The sequence below is a fragment of the Passer domesticus genome, chromosome 10 (genome assembly GCF_036417665.1).
Source record: "Passer domesticus isolate bPasDom1 chromosome 10, bPasDom1.hap1, whole genome shotgun sequence".
Lineage (NCBI taxonomy): Eukaryota > Metazoa > Chordata > Aves > Passeriformes > Passeridae > Passer > Passer domesticus.
Genome location: NC_087483.1, coordinates 25,210,790 through 25,228,081, shown reverse-complemented (window position 1 = coordinate 25,228,081; position 17,292 = coordinate 25,210,790). Strand labels below are relative to the sequence as shown.

Here is a 17,292-nt window from a genome sequence, read left to right as displayed (position 1 = left end):
TGGTGTCTCTGTAGTCAGATATTGTCACTTGTGCAGTTCCCTTTAACACATCTGCTGCCTGACTGCAAGTTACCATTCACACTGAAATCTGCCTCTGTTCCAGCGTCTTCAATCCTGAAGAGAGAGAAGCGGAAGAGAACAAAGAATGTCCACTTTAACTGTGTTACTGTGTATTACTTCACGAGAAGGCAAGGCTTCACCAGTGTTCCCAGCCAAGGAGGAAGCACGCTGGGAATGTCCACTCGGCACAACAGCGTGCGCCAGTATACCCTGGGGGAGTTTGCCATGGAGCAGGAGAGGCTCCACCGAGAGATGCTGAGAGAGCATCTAAGGGAGGAAAAACTCAATTCTCTAAAGTTAAAGGTAAAGCTTGTCTAAGACTGTCCTAATTTAACTGAACTGTGTCAGAGCTATAGAGGCCCAAGGTGTGTGTGTGTGTTAAACAAAACAATCACCTTCTTCGAGCTCCGTTTTCAGTTGAAATGGATGTTTTCCTGGAGTTTTCTAATTCTGCTGAAGATGCATTTTTGCTTGATTATACCAAGTGCTCTTGTAGTTGTCATTGATGTGTTCCTCCAGGTGCTTACAGGGAGTTGTTCTTTACTCCCTGTTTTCTGCAGAGGGTAGTGGGAGTTAGCCTTCAACCAAGGTAGTGCACACTGAGGAAGTGTGCATGATCCTCACTTTTGTAATTAATTTTTTCAGTCTCCTAACTGTTTAGGGTTTTTTCATAGCTAAATAGATTATTAAATAAATTCATAAGGTCATAAAATTTGAACTGTCATAGAAAAAACATAAAACCACTCAGGATGAAGGTGAATCAAAAACAGATATTTGGACAGGTTGGAAACCAAAGGCTGGTAGAGTGTTACTGACTTATCCCTTGATAGAGGTTATACCTGTAACATCTCACATCACAGGAGTTTCAGAGCATCAAGTGTGAATTGTGCTGTGTAACTGATGACTAGCTGTAGATCCCTTGGCTGACTTCCAGGAATCAGCTCAAAGAGAGGAATCCCCAGTGGAGTGAGTAAAGAATAGTCAGCACACAAATATTTCACTTTTCTTTTCTTAGCTAGAAAGTAAATCAAGGAAAATCACAGATCTTATTTACCTTGAAAGAGTAGATGAGTCCTTTTAGCCTTTATGTACTGGAGCTTGGCTCTTCATCCTTTCCTAACCCTCCCCTTGCCTGGGATGTATCTCCTTTCTTAATTAACTTGTTTTGCTTCTGTCCAGGCTGTTTTGGGGACACAGACCATACTTTCTGCTCATGTTCCAAATACATATTTTTCCATCTTCCCAGCCACTTGTTTAAGCGGATGATTATTAAGATTATTAAGTTTCTGCTAAAAATCTTAGTAAGTATTCAGTGAATAAGGAGAGCCTTTTTGCATTATTTTCATCTTGCTGGTGTTATATCTTCTACTAGAGTGAAATATTGCTCTTCATCTGGAGCATAAAAACATAAACAACAAAAATCCTCCTGTTTTAACTAGTCCATTAATCTCCATTTAGTTTCATCCCTGATTATGTGCTTGGGTGTAAAAAGAAAAAGAAAATTTCAACCATGAAAAGAAAATCCAGGACCTGCTGAATTAGTGAAGAGTCACTGTAAAGCACCGAGCATGTTTTGTTTGCTTAAGAAAACAGGGCCTTGCTGATTGTTCGTTACAGGGATGGAAGAGCTGCTTGGTCATTCACATCATTTTAAATGAATAAAAAAGGAAATGTGGCATTCTAAGGTGACAGTGTCAGCTGTTATGTCAGCAGAACTATTATTCATTTAATGAAAATGTGCTAACCAGAATTTGCATAAAAAATTACTGTACATCACAGAAAAATGAAGAAAATGAGAAAATGGAGTAGAATGAAGTTTAGTCAGAGGTTTTTCTATTTGAAAACCATTCTGTAAATAGAAAGTAACATTTTCAGTGTGGTTTTTGATTTCAGTTTCTCTGGGAATTTTTTTTTTAATTGCATTAAAATATACAAATCAGTGAGTAGAAAGTATTTGCTCCTGTAGAATCTCTTAAAAAATATAAAAATACAGGAATATATTGAAATTGAGTTTCCATAATATTAGGTGTTGTTTATTGATTTGGTTGCTAAAAGCAAAGGGCCAAATAAGAAACACCTCTAACTAAAAGCAGATAAAGGCTGTGAAATCATCTTCAAGTCACTTTGGCCATTTAGTACCAGCACTTTGATGTAAACAGTGCTGACAGGAGCATAAACACTTATTAGCAGCAGAGTGTGAAAATTCTGGATGTAAAAGCCATCTTATCAATGAAAGGTGCAAGGTAATCATTTGAGAAAGCATGAGTAAGCACAAAAAATACCTAAGAGAGTTCTTATTGCTTGCTCATAATGTCTCCTGAAATTAACATAATTAGCATGGGACCAGTGGTGTTAAGGCTCCCTGGTCTGTGGGCAATGTAGGTTCCCTTTGTGGGAAGTTCTAAGGAATAACTTTCAACTAGGGCAAGGTAGGGATGTCCATCCTGCATTTTTCCTGTTATACTGAGTGGGACTGAATTTCATCCAGAGGCCTCACATATTCATTGGCCTTTGTTCTGTGGTTATGACACTGACCTTTAGATTTATGAGGAAGTTTACCCATCTACTATCAAGTTTAATTCAGATGAGCAATATTATGACAATCAAGAGAGCTTAATTTTCCCCTGAAGTTCTGGAAAATGTATTTGGTAGTTTTTGATAATCTTCCTCCCTCTGTAGTTACCCAGTTACTTTTTGAGAAATTTTAGTCACTTTCCTTTTATTAATTCATTTGTTCTTTGTGTGGCAAAATGGAGGGGGGAAAAAGTTAGAGGCAACAACAAAGAAATCATCCTGGAAAGGAGTCAGGAGCTGAGATGCTTTGAAATGGCAAACTGCTGGCTGGTGGCACTCGTTTGATGTTCCAGCCTGTGGGATGCACGTGGCATTCAGCACATCCCTGGAGACCAGTCCCTAATGCTGTACCTCTGTGGAGAAAAGTAGTTAAGATTTGCAGGAGGAGGAGAAATACGTGACAGGATTGGAATGGTTCTGTAGGTGCCTTTGTGTGCTGACCAGTTACAGCATTTAGAGTAAGAGCTCTAAAAGTTAATTTTTATTAAACAGTAATTGAATAAAATAGTAAATTAATTACAAGAGCAGGGATCAGAATTTTTCTCCCACCAGTTTCAAACTTAGATTTAATAACAGTGATCTGTTTAAGGAGTGGTTTGAGCCTTGTGTATATAAAACTAGATAAGTCAGATTTCTTAGGTAGGTTATTCCCCTATTATATATTAAACAAAAAAACCCCAAAAAAATCAAAGAAATATAAATACACTCTATTTAGTTTTACCTTGCTAACATAAAATGAAAAGATATAACCAAGAATGCCATTCTTGATTGAAATATTCAGGCTGAGTTTGTGTATGGTGAGATATTAACTTCAGGCAGCTAATTCAAGATGCATTTAATCCCTGTGTGCATTTACCTCTCTCTCTCTCTCTGTAGAATGTACAGGAAAAAGGATGACTTCTAATGTTCTTCTTCCTACCTTACTGAACTAATACATTGAAATACCTGGTGTAAATAATCTCCCATTGTCCCAGGGCCAGGCAGAACTGTTTAGGGAGCTATTACCCCCTCTTTTACCAGTGTAATGTGAAATGTGTAACATAAAATGGAGTAGTACATAAAATATACCATTTTACAAACCTGTGATGCATCATGATCTGAACCTATGTCAGCAGTATCATTGCTATCTCCAAAGGGATATTTAAGAATTTCAGAGAGCTCAGAGACAGGAATCAATTAAGGTCTCAGAAATTATCTTGTGAAACAATACAGAAAGACTTGATTTCAGAAAGGCATGAAATCTAGCAGATAATGGCAAACAGTAAATTTAGGTAAATAAAGAACAGATAATTTCTGACCTTCATTACAAACTTGGTTTTAAAAATGTGTTTTTAATTCATATTCTAAATGTGAAAAAAATGCTTGGTCACCCTATCTGTGGTCATTTTCTGGAACTTCCTGGCAGTCATGCAGCATTTTTACACACAGCTTTGTCGATTGACAGTGCATTTCACATATTGACATCCGTGACGTACATGTGAGCATCATTTAAGGACTTTGTTAATTGTTCTGTGCAACAGATGACAAAGAACGGTACGGTGGAATCTGAGGAAGCCAATACACTGACTCTGGATGACATTTCTGATGATGACATTGATCTAGACAACACTGAAGTAGATGAGTACTTCTTTCTCCAACCCCTGCCTACAAAAAAGCGGCGGGCATTGCTGCGAGCTTCTGGAGTGAAGAAGATCGACGTGGAAGAAAAGCACGAGCTGCGAGCCATCCGCCTGTCCAGAGAGGATTGTGGCTGTGACTGCCGTGTGTTCTGTGACCCAGAAACTTGCACCTGCAGTCTTGCAGGCATAAAATGTCAGGTAAATGTCTACGTTATTGTCATTATTTAATTGTCTGGGGAGGGGGAAGGTTGTGTGTCTGTGCACATGTGTGCTTTTTCTGTTCTTGAAGTTATAACTACTGGAAATTAAGTATTAGGCAATAACACTTGTGGATGTCCAACCTGTTTTTTTAAGGCCCTAAGGTTTTATAGTGGGCAATCAATACAATGTCCTAAAATATCTTCAGTATGATTTTAGGCACATACATGGCTTAGGGTGTTTTTTTGTTCTTACACAAGTATTCTGCTCCTCGTACTCCTTTTAGGTCTTTATCTAAATAGGCAGATGCAGACAACAGAAGAATAAGTAGCCTGCAGATTTCAGAAGGGATATTGCGTTTTATTTGAGAAACAACTAGCAGACACTCCAAATGTGAATTATAGTCCAAACCCCATGGGAAGCAATAAATGACATTCTGCGATGCTGTCCTTTATGTAACATGCATGATGCTTAAAATCTGTGCATGATAAATTTGCATGTAGGCAGTAAAAAGGTATCTGCTAATAGAGCAGGTTTTTCCTCTGCAGACTGAAGAGGTATTTCATACTGTACATTTGCATAGCGTCAGCTGTACATGTCCCAAAATGTTCCCTAAAAGATATTTCTGCTAGCTCTGCTGAGTTGCTGTTGTGCAGCTGAGTTTTCTTCCTGAATGCATTTTCCATCATCTCATAAATCCAAGCTAAACTTTCTCTGCTATTTTAAATAATGTAGTCTCTTTGCTGTTCCTGTTTTCATCTCCACATGTGGGGAAGATGTCCTGGATTGTGCTGTGTCGTTCTCCTGCACATATTTGATGTTTAGGTGTTAACAGTGCAGGTGAAAGTCACAGACCTCAGGCTGTCTAATCAAACTTGCCAACACATGGATTCGGTCACATTTTCAAAAGTTTAAGATATTAGATAAAAGTTCTGTGCCTGGTCTTACAATATTGCACCTAGAATTGACTGGATTACCTTTGGAAATGCACTTGAGTTTTTGTTCCTGTTTTCTGAGATCAGTTGTCCCCATTGGTAACTTCTAAAGGTTTTTGTATATAATTAATTTTGTTTCAATGGGTTGCTAGTTTCCATTATTTTTACCAGATCTTAAGGAGTTTCTGGTAATGCTTTTGCCTGGATTTGAGCACAAAATGAAGTAAAGCTAAAATAGATAAAGAAATTGAAAAGCTACCTATTTTTTGTTCCACTGTGTCATACTTTCATCTATGGAACAGAATAAATTTTCCCTTCTTTGCAATAGTGGAGCATGTCCAGGCCCCTTACTGTTCTCTCAGTGCTGCTAAACTCCAGGGCTGACTCCCTGAATGATTGTTAGCTTTTGACTTATTCTACCAGCGTTTCTCAAGGTGAATCCCACTTCACCTTTGTATTTCTCTAGGCTGTCTAGGCTCTGTTGTGCCACCAGGCTCTTGCTTCCTATTGTTAATCTGTATTCTCTTTTTTAAAAGGTGGATCGTATGTCTTTTCCATGCGGTTGCACTAAAGAAGGGTGTAGCAATACAGCAGGTAGAATCGAATTTAACCCTATCCGTGTACGGACTCACTTCTTGCACACGATAATGAAACTTGAATTGGAGAAAAATAGAGAGCAGCAAGTTCCAGCACTCAATGGCTGTCACACTGAGATAAGTGCACACAGTAGTTCCATGAGTCCAGGACCCCATCCAGTTGAATATTCGATTGCAGAAAACTTTGAGATTGAAACTGAACCCCCGGCTACAGTTATGCATTCCCAGTCAGCTGAGGACTTGGACTGCCCAGGGGAAGAGGAGGAAGAGGAAGATGGGAGTAGCTTTTGTAGTGGAGTTACAGATTCTAGTACCCAGAGTTTAGCCCCTAGTGAATCAGATGATGATGAAGAGGAAGAGGAAGATGAGGAGGAAGATGAGGAGGAAGAAAAAGCAGATGATTTTGTAGAAAGTATGAGCTCCCATGCTGATATGGTGCCTCTTCCTTCTGTCCTTTGCTACTCTGATGGAACTGCTGTGCATGAAAACCACTCTAAAAATGCCTCATACTATACTAACTCTTCAACTCTGTATTACCAAATAGAGAACCACGTTGCTGGCACTGCTAACCAGATGGGTGAGACTTACTCAGAAAGAGATGCTGTCAAGAACGGTAGTCTTTCTCTGGTGCCTTACAACATGACTTCAGAACAGTTTGTTGACTACACACGGCCATCAGAGGAAACTTTTAGCAGCCCTCATTACCCTTCTGCAAACCCCTCAGTGATTGTTTGCTGCTCATCTTCTGAAGGGGATGGCAGTGCTCCCTGTAACAGTTTATACACTGAGCATAGGCCAAGTCACCCACCAGTGGAATTTCACTCATACTTGAAAGGTCCTTCTCAAGATGGCTTTGTTTCAGCTTTGAATGGTGACAGTCATGTGCAGGAACACCCTGCTGAGAATTCACTAAACCTCCCAGAGAAGAGCAGACTGCACGAAGAGTGCATCAAATCACCAGTGGTAGAGACGGTGCCTGTTTAAATTAAATTATTCTAGGACTGACTTCCTGTGTTAAAATTCACTCCCACTGGATTTTCCTAGAAACTTACTTTTTTAAGAGGTAGACAATACTTGGACTATAGTCAATGTTCCAGACACATTTTGTTTTCTCAAGCTACACTGGCAGTGGTATTGCACAAAACCAGTTCATGTAAAGATATAAATAAAAATAATCAAGCCTTTTTTTTTTTTGATAAAAATAAAACAGATAAGTAAAAAACACACCCAACATATTTCAAAGTAGCCTACCTATGAACATATGTGAAACCTGCCAAGCTATCTGAATCAAAACTTCCTGTTTTTGACTGTCGGGCCTGTGCAAGATTGTTAAAAATGATACTTTGAAATAATCATGTTTAGAGTCCTAATTTTCAACATATCTGAAAAGATGGTAAGTTTAATGTAAAAATAACCACTGTACAAAAAAAAAGTTTTAATTGTTCTGTACTGTTTGTATTTTATTTATGGTAGTTTAAGATTCATGTTTTGATAAAAATGAACAGCATGTTCATTTGAGCAGAAGATCCATAGTTACTTACGAAGAGCATGTCCACTTTTCATCTGGAGTACCTTGTATTCTTCCTTATTTTTTCCTAATACTATTTCTGATAAATCATCTTGAAACACATTTTTAGAGTGTACTATTTTTCTCTTTTACTGTTCTTGACAAACAGAAGAGTCAGAAAGGGGGCATTTACATCTTCTAGAATAGAGAAAGGTAGACAATCCTCCATTTAAAACTAAAATCAGTGGCATTCCAGAGCTAGTACCCCCTCCCCAAAGAAAAATGATCTTGTATATAATGGCAAAGCAGTAGCTTAAGCTCACACAGCACCTTCAGCCCAGCCACCGTTCAGATCCTTACGCACTTTAGTGCCACTTTGCAGTACTGTATGAACTGCGCGAACTGTGAACCTCCTTGGAGAAATGCCATAGCTCCAGACCCTGAGGCCATGTAAGAGCTTGAAATTCACTGTAACTAAACCTGTACGTTTCTCCCAAGCCAGTTTATGAATATGTCAGTATGCAATTTATAAAAGCAGAGCCTTACTGATCAAAGTTTAAATAAAGCATGGAAAAAAAAGTGGAACTGTCTAGATTGCCTGATATACAAGACTGGCTTTTGTGAACCTCTGATTGTATCTCAAATTTAGTACCATTTGGTCTTATTAGGAAACAATCCATTCAGTGAGGAAAAATAGCTTCAGAAATTTTGTATTTACAAAAGACTGCAAGCAAAAAAACATGTGCATCATATAGATATCCATTACATTGTGATCCACTTGTTTTTAAATGAAATGGGAATGAAACTAATTTATTAAACAACCTTGCTTTTGTCTAGAAAAGGAGGCATAGGAATCAGCTTTTCTCTGCACTGGTAATTCTGCACTGCCTTATTTTGATTTCAAAATCTATTTCAGCATTTTTGTTCTTCTGATACTGAGATTTCATTTATTATACATCAAATAGTTGAAATGTAGGCCTGTCTTGTCTGTCAAAATACGGATCAGCCTCTTAGTTTTTATCTGTGTCAAATCTAGATGGTTAACAGTGTGCATGTAAACACAGTGTAAATTTTATCTCTGTAACAGTGATTCTTCTGGTTAGAAGCTCTTTAAAACATCATGTACAGTACTCCAGTAGAAAAACTGCCAATGTAAAATACGCTTTTCAAAAAAAAAGAGCTAACTTAATTGTTTTTATATGAAATCTGGGCAAAGTGGTTTCTCGTATTTATGCTAAATTAGCAAAATATTTTTACTCCATGTAGTAGCTGGAAGGATTTTTTATTTACTTGTTTCCACAAGAAGTCCTACATGTTTTATATGAACTGCATTGAAAAGTCTAGTTCTCTAGGGATTGGATTCCAAACTTGCAACGCATTCCATCTCCTGGGAAAGCGCACTCACGTTGGTTATCGGGCCCAGCCGTTCCACAGCCTCTGCTCCTCGCAGTCACAGACCACTCTAGTCTCTTCCTCTAAGGCTGAGAAGCCAGGTAAGTGCCTGTGTTCTCCAATGCCATACAGCAAATACCCATGATTTTTAAAGAGAAACTTGCTAGTCCTTAAAGTTCTGCACTTAAGAATAAATTATTCTCTTCAAGATATTCTAAGGGCAAATACAACAAATCTCTGTGTATACAGGGGTCTTGCTTTAACAGCAGGCTTAAATTAGACACTCCCTTAACACCAGCACCAAAAGCACAAATCTCTTCTGCTTGAGCTGGGACAGTAGATGAGGATCAGTAGTGGCTGTAACTTTGGAGTGTGTTGGAGAACAACACACTTTACTGGGGTATTTCTCTCAGGGGAAAGTTAAATTAAGTCTTTTGCTTTGTTATTTATGCCCTTACTGAGCAATAAGAAATTATTTTCTTGGCCCCTGTGCTTTCACATGAAAAATATCTTTAATAAGATCAGCAAGCACAGTAAGTGATCAACTTTATAAAATACTTCTCAGCTAGCTTTAAATATTGAGGTGATGGTTATTTACTGTTTCCATTGGCACAGACTTCTGATCTAGAGTAGGATGTAGAAATCAGGTGAGAGTCATGTTTCCCATCACTTGTTTAAACTTTGATTTATTTTTTAGAACAAAAAAGCATACTCTTAAGGAAAAGCGGGCTTAAGTCATGGGATGGAAAATATTTTTGTGTTATTTTCTGGGCTAGTATATACATGTATTAACATGCTGTGTCCCATTTCCCAGCTGGTTAATATTCATGTTGATAACCACTCCTTTGATTTTGGGTAGGCTGTTTCTGTGTGATAAAAGTATTGTTACTAAATGATAACCAGCAGTATTTGCTTCTGTATCAACATAGTGTATTGTTTGTGAAAATATCCATATTAGTGATCGTCTTTATGAGCTTCATTTCCAAGATATCTGGCTACTGATAAACACTCCTAAGAAGCCTGGTATATGTTTGTGATTATATTGCATCGTTCACAAAAATGAGTCATAACAAAGGCATTTCCCTTTCTTGAACAAACTGGAATTTTCAGAGAGACCATTACTGGAACAGCCCCTAAAAGCAGATGCCCTTTTGCCTATAAGGTGAACTTCACCTCTCTTGGAAAAAGGTGCATTGTTAAATATACATAAAGCTTTAATTGATGTTAGACATGAAATTAGAATTTCATTGGCACAATTACAGCAATTGCAATTGTTGCTTAAGAGCTATAACTCATGTCCATTGAAACATCCTTAAAAGCTGTAGTAGGAGCTTCTAATATTCTTTGTTGAGCTGTATGCCACTTCGATCAGAAAATTGTAGATTTGTAAAGCTTTACAATTTTTCATTTGCATAAGTTCCTGCTGGTGACTCAAAATTGGAGTTGACATTTGTTTATGTTAAGGCCATTGGTTCCACTCCATAGTAACTATCAGTTGCTATAGATAAGGTTCAGCTGCTCCCCTGCTCTGTTAACAGTGGGATCCTGCCTTTGGTCCAAGTGCTGCAGGACTCCTGTGTGGTATTAGTGGTGCTGTTACTCACTAGATTCCTGACTGAGCCCAGGCCAGATACAATTTCTAACCTGATCTGGCTGTTTTATTTCAGTAATCTGCTAATAAACTGATCATGCTGCTTTCCCTGCCTCCCAGGCAGTACCTTCACAAACACAGCTGCTTTGTTAAAGATCGTATACATATATTTGTATGCAAAACTGAGCATGTATAAAGGGGTTTATTAGTTCAGGTGTTCCTGACAGAAATGTAATACACTGGATAGAGAGTGCTGGGCTCAGACAGAGGAGATTTTGCCTTGGTCTGGTTGTGTCATGTTGTTCTCTGTGCTCTGGTTTGTAATGTACTTGGAGATACTGTGTTAAAACATAATTCTATAGAACAGGTAAAATACCATTTTATTCTCATGTTTTGGCATCATAACTAAATTTTTGTACTGCATACTATGCCATTTTCCAAGTTAAGCCCAGCCCAGCTGAAAAGTGACCAGAAATTTTTCACTAACATGAAAAACAGCTGAAATGAGCTCTCCTTTCCTTAGACTGGATTAATGAGCAAAGTCAAAAAGTGAATTTCACAGTGAAAAATTAGACTAAAAGCTGTTTTGAATATACAACATTTACCTGTCTAGTGCTTAACATTTGAGCAGCAAGATTGTAGTTTTCCTGCAACACCATACTTGGCAGCAGCAAGCAGTCTTGCTCCTCTGCATGTTGTGTTCTTTTGCCAGCTGAATTCTCTCAGTTGAAACTCCTTGTCTGGGCTGCTCCTGCAGCAACGCAGGTGTTCCTACTCAAACATAAAGCAAGACAGACCCATGATACCCTTTTAAAAGGCATTTGTTAAATAAGGGCACTGTTACAGCTCATGAGTTTTATAAACTGATGTTCATTGTGCCAGTTTTATTTCCTGGAACAGTCAGGAACAGAAGAGGATATGGAAAATCCTTAAGCATTTGGGGGTGTTATGCTTTCCCACTGAAACTAAAGAATAATTCATCTGCTTTATGACGGTTGCAGGACAGTTGATGTAAAGTACTTTGAAAATCTAGAAGTAACTCAGAGAATATATTCTATAGAATTTATTTCTAAAATACTAAATGTGATTACTATTTTTTTAAAATTGTAGAAAGCTGTTATTTTCAAAACAGAGTCTAGTTCACTTACGTGTTCCCTGGTGTGAGAAATCTCAGCATTTGCCTTTTCAGTGTTTCAAAGTTTTTTTAATATTCTTAATTTTGCTTTTCTCTGTAATCATTGTCCATGTGCAAATTGTCCATTTTCTCCAAGAAGTGTCAAATCCAAAGTACAAATATTGTGAAGTGATGAAGAAGTGCAATGTAGTTTTAAAGATGTCTGAGTGAACAAAGGCTTTTCTTGACAAGTTTTTCCTTTTCACTGGCTCTTCCCTCCCCTAAATCCAAGGCAGCTTTTAATTTTAGGGCTAACAAAAGAGTATAGTTTCCACTTAAGGAGGACTTTTCTTTTGACACTTGGAGGACTTTTCTGCTACCCCAGTAGCTGATACCCTAATAGCTGATTTTACTTCGCATGAACATCCACTTTATGAAACAGCTGTTTTGCAGCCTTAGTATTTTCTTTTTCATTCCTTCTTTCCTGTTGGTGTTTGGGAGGTCTGTTGTCCAGTAAGATTTTTCATTAAAATCAAGCACAAGGGCAACTCTGCTGTCCAAAGGACAGTATGGGATCTTGAAAAGTCAGGTTGGGTGGGGTTTTGAACAACTTGATCTAGTGGCTGGCAGGGGCAGGGGAGTTGGGACTAGATGGTCTTCCAGGTCCCTTCCTCACCAGGCCATTCCATGATTCTGGAGTTAAAATATATATTGCCTTACTGCTGTCTTTCAGGTTAGGCAGACACCCACCCCTCAGAAGGTCCCACTGACTGCAGAACCATATTCTTGGTGCTCTGTGTTGCACCTTCTCAAGTGAGATCATAGTCCTTCATCCGAGGCTGGGGGTGGAACAAAAAAAAAGCCAAAAGGTAGATTTTGTACTTTATTAACACAATTATTTTAATTTGGAGCTTAGCAATGACACTTCTTTTTCATGAATGAAAAAGAAGTCAAATAAAGTCAAAGACCCAAGTCAAATAAAGTTTGTCTCTCATGTATGTTCTTCTCTATCTTCACTCTTCCAACAAATCATGAAGATGGGATTATCTTTCTTTGATAGGGAAAATGGTGCAAGATACCAATGTGAGTCGTTGTTCTGATACAAGGATCAAGATAATCCTGTCTTCAAACACTTGAGTGAGTGCAGGGAGGATAGAAAGAACAATTTAGAGGAAAAGAAAGATAAAAGCAAGAGGCAGGTTGATGAGGATTATTTTTCTTCTAAAGGGAAAAATAAAGCATATTAAAAAAAAAACAATGGAAGGAAAAAGGTGAATTAAGATCTCTTCAGAGCAAGGATGGTAAAGTATATGGACATGCGCTACAAGCTTGCCCATGTTAGATTGAAATATTGTTTCTGTTATTTAATATATTATAATGAAACATGAACTCATTGGAAACAGGAAATTACATTTTTTCCAGACCAGATTTATTCAGGTAGCCATTAAATAAAAAGACTTATCCAAATCCATAGAGTAAAAAACCTAAAAAGCAGGACCCTAGAAGCATTGCTACCATGTCACTCTTGGCTGATGGCAGTTCAAAAAGGCAAGTTAAAAATTGTTGTAGTTAACTCTGCTCCCAGGCATGTATTCTTATATACCCAGTCTCTCAGCTAGCAAGAGATGCTAAAAGCAAAGACAAAATGTTCTTTTATCAGCAATTTCTCTTGGCATTTTCAAATGAGGCTTAGTACATTATGGCAGGTAATTATTTTGGCTTTCTCCATCTTGAACTTCTAAAATACATTCTTAAGAATGAAATTATGGGTTGGATTGTGGATGAAGGTCAGCCTTGCTGGGGTAATGAGGGAATCACTGTAAAGAACCATTTGTGAGTCTCAGATACAGATTCAGCACCAGTTTTCTGCTTCTTGAAAAGATCATGATGTGCACTGGCAGCTGGCTCTCTTAAAACCAGAAGCAAGCATGCTGGTTTTTTTCAAGCCATTTCACACAAATGCCACAACTTCAGGTCTCAAATGCCCATGTAAACAAGGCTTAATAACTGGGCACTTCTTTTAACTGACTTGATTGTAGGCACTTCTATGGAAATATGTCTGAAATGTAGTTTGTGAAATATGTTTAAAATGTGTTTGATGTCAAATAAGCGCTAGACATTTAACAGTGCAAAAATAGTAAAAATCTGTAGATTACAAAACTGTTCCTAAGATCCTCAGCCTGTAATATTGTCTTAGTAAAGTCGATCTTTTAAGTTACATTGCATTCTGGTGTAATAACCTTTTACAAATAAAATTATTAATACAAATGTACTCATTAATACCTGTTAACATAAAATATGGCAGTTGGTTATTTTGATTTGTTTCAATCTCCAACTAATAGAAATTTTGTAAAAAAACACAAACAGAAAAAACACATTACCTTTTATATGTTTAAAGTGTTTTGTTTTAACAGACTATATTAACATTCACACTGTCTAGTCCAACCCTGTCTTTTAGCAGGTTCATCTCTCTCTGTATACATACATATATATATTTCCCCACAAGAATTTTGGAATGCTTTGTTGGCAAGTGGTAAATAAGAAGCACTTAAGTTGATGGTCTTTCAGAGAGGTAATCCATTCAAATGGGACTAGTAAAAATGCATAATTGCAGTCATTAGTTTGAAATTTGTACATTATTTCTAACATTACTAATTTCTGAGAAAAATAATTGTTACGTACTTAACATTTTCCATTACAGATGGTCTTGCATTCTAAAATTATGGAGGTCTCAACAGTTAAGCAAGATATTTATTTGGACTGCTGCTTTTAAACTGTTTGAAGAAGCAAAGGGAAAGAAAGTTCATCTTAAAATCTGTATGTGGAAATAATTTTAAGCTTAATGAACTACACATTTCCTTAATTTCCTTTTTTTAAACAAGCTGTAACATCAAAGATGCCAAAGGGTAATATAAGCTACAATAATATTCAACAGAACTTAACCTAGATCTTATGTTGTAATAATTTATTCAAATTAACTGTATTCTTCTGTATTTATATTTTCGGTATTTATTATGAATGATATGAAATTTGATGTATTTATTGTGGCTTATTACTGCAGTGTATATATTACAAAAATGAGCATTTTTAAGTCTTAATATTAGTTTTTTTGTTAATTAGTGGCACTTGTATCAGTTGTATTTTTATTATATATTGTACAATATATATTGTCCATTTGTTTGCAATGAAGTAAACCAGGTTTCTACGTTACATCCTGCCTGCCAGTGCACTGTGTGTCTCATTTCTGCTCTGCAGTCACTAGAGCCTCTCACCCCTGAGAGCTGCCATTAGTACTGCACCTCCTCCCTGACACCTGCAGAGCCTCCAAAAGCACTCTGTGAAATTTCAAGTATTTCTCCCATTCCTGATAGTCTGATAGAATAAGGAGAAGCAGTTTGTGTGGAATTTCTGTGTGTGTTCTTTTGTTTCTAAATATTTGTATGCCAATTAAATTAAATAAACAGAAATGCCTTCTTAGGTATATCCATTTGCCCTTTAATGATACTACTGCCTACAATTTTCTTTGGCCAGGGAAATACTGTATCTGATTCATAATAAGGTAATCAAACAATTGTTGTCAACAGCTGTTGGAATAAAATTTTGCAACAGCTCTCTCTGGTGGACAATTTGCAGTAATTTTATACATCAGATCATTTCAATGGCAACATTCAAATACTGCTAAATTTCAGGACAACTGCTTATTTTGAAAACTGATGATCAACATAGTTTCATTAAAAAAAATTAACAACTGCAGCACAATCTCTGCTATCTTTTTATTCTGATACTTATTCAAACTGAGATGCACATTTATAAAAAATAAGTTGTCCTTAAGTTTGTTTATATTATAAATTGCATATAGCTAAATTGTTTGCATTTTAAAAAACTGATAAAGATGAGATGCTGTGCTCTAGATTATAAGAAAGTTCTCACAGGAATCAGGGTATGACATGGTTGTAGTCTGTTGGGAGTCCCATATTTGCTATTAGACTGCTTTTGCCATTGCTGTGAACTGTGGTTAAAAGGGCTGCTCCAGGGCTTGTTAAACCATACTGATACAACAAAATGGAAAACTTTCAGCACTGGTTCTAATTCAAGATCCCTGGATGCCCACTCAGAAGTAGGAAGATTTATCTCTAAAGGTTCACTTGTAAGTTGATGTGTTAATAGTACTCGCATTATTCTATACTCACCCTAGACTAAAGCAGCAATTACTCCCAAGGGTGATAAAAAAAATAAAATCCTCAGGTATGGTGGGCTGGCAAATCCCACTGTAGTGAATGGTGTCATAACCAGGTGGAGGCATGAGAAACCAGTAGGGACCTCGTGTTCACAGGCAGTAGCACCCAGAGCCACAGGCCCTGAAGTCCCAAAAGGTTCAGGACCTGCTTTGTCCTGTTGGGAGCGTGGCTCAACTGGCCTGGCCTGACATCAAGCCTTCTTCAGCACTTGTGATTACACCCTGGATGTGCAAGAGAGCACAGTGAGATGGAGGTTAACACTGATGCCAGCTGTTCTATTAACCTTCAGCAGTTTATACAGCCATCTGATTGAGGTACCAATTTTTACATGCTGTGTATGGAATACTATTCACCTCTGTCCCCTTCACAGGGGCAGAGAAGGGCATTATAATGTTACTGAAAGATGTCTGGCTTAAAAACCACAAAAGACATAAAAGAGCCAGAGAATGCCCGTGCAACAAACTGCTTTTCTGCAAGCCTTTCTAATTTTTAGAAGCTATTAGTCACTTTCAAGACAATATTATCAACATCCAGAAGATGCTGATGCTTTTTATTAGCTTAAAAAAAAACACAGAATCCAACTTCCTAAACGTCTAGTCATATTTACTCACTCTTATTGCTCTCCTAGTATTATATCGTTATATATATATGTGTGTACACACAAATAGACACACACACAAAAATATTTGGAAGTGTAATAGTCACAGTGACCTACACGTTAATTTCAGCTCCTCAAACAGAACAAAAAATGTCACTTAAAATTTTGCTCTACTTATAGATCTGCTTCCCTCTTTTCTGGCAGGTTGCAGAGAGTCCAAGTAAGACTGAACTGCTGTACTAGGTACTGCAAAATACAGACTAAAATGTCACAGTATAAGGAACTATGAGAGTTAACATACCATAAAAAAATTATATATAATATGTATTTTGTAATAGTGACCTATGTTAGACCAGAAAAGAAGTCTCAAAAAATGAAAGGAAAATCTTTAAAAGACCATTTTAAAATCACAGAATTAATTTCCCTTTCTATATCTAGAACTAAATACAAAATATAATAACTAGGTGAATTGCTATACCTAATCTCTGCAAAAAAACCTTACGTATATTGCTATATCTGCAAAAAAACCAAAAAATACAAAGTGGAGCTTCTCTAGCATTGCTTAGGAAGAGGTTCCTACTTCCAAGTGCAACAGAACACTAGTTTCCTTACAGTTTAAATTCTAGCCTGGTTTGAAATGTCAGCTCTTAAAAATAAAAATCTCAAACAAATAGCAAAAAGCCAACTGATAATCAGTAGATAAATGATGTTTCATATGTGCAGTATGACAAGCTTCTAAGAGAAACAGATTGCATGAAGAAATGATCCTTTAGTGATATTAAAAATAATGCATTTTCTGTATAACATGAACTGAGAACTAAAAGAACAAGTGCTTTTAAACTGGTATGCTAAATACCTTGTCTTCTAGAA

General features: G+C 37.2%; 1 protein-coding gene across 11 annotated transcripts in view; it reads left to right on the top strand.

Annotated features, from left to right (window-relative positions):
- Nucleotides 1–14,803, top strand: part of CSRNP3 (cysteine and serine rich nuclear protein 3) — a 96,339-nt gene extending 81,536 nt beyond the window's left edge. For 8 of the 11 annotated variants that reach the window (XM_064434609.1, XM_064434610.1, XM_064434608.1 and 5 more), the window contains 3 exons: nt 104–363; nt 4,155–4,451; nt 5,923–14,803. In XM_064434609.1, coding sequence (XP_064290679.1) covers nt 104–363; nt 4,155–4,451; nt 5,923–6,966 — 1,601 coding nt within the window. In that variant the 3' untranslated portion in view covers nt 6,967–14,803. The remainder of the gene's footprint in view (nt 1–103; nt 364–4,154; nt 4,452–5,922) is intronic. The other 3 variants (XR_010369304.1, XR_010369303.1, XR_010369305.1) reach the window with 3 other exon arrangements.
- Nucleotides 14,804–17,292: the final 2,489 nt, after the last annotated feature.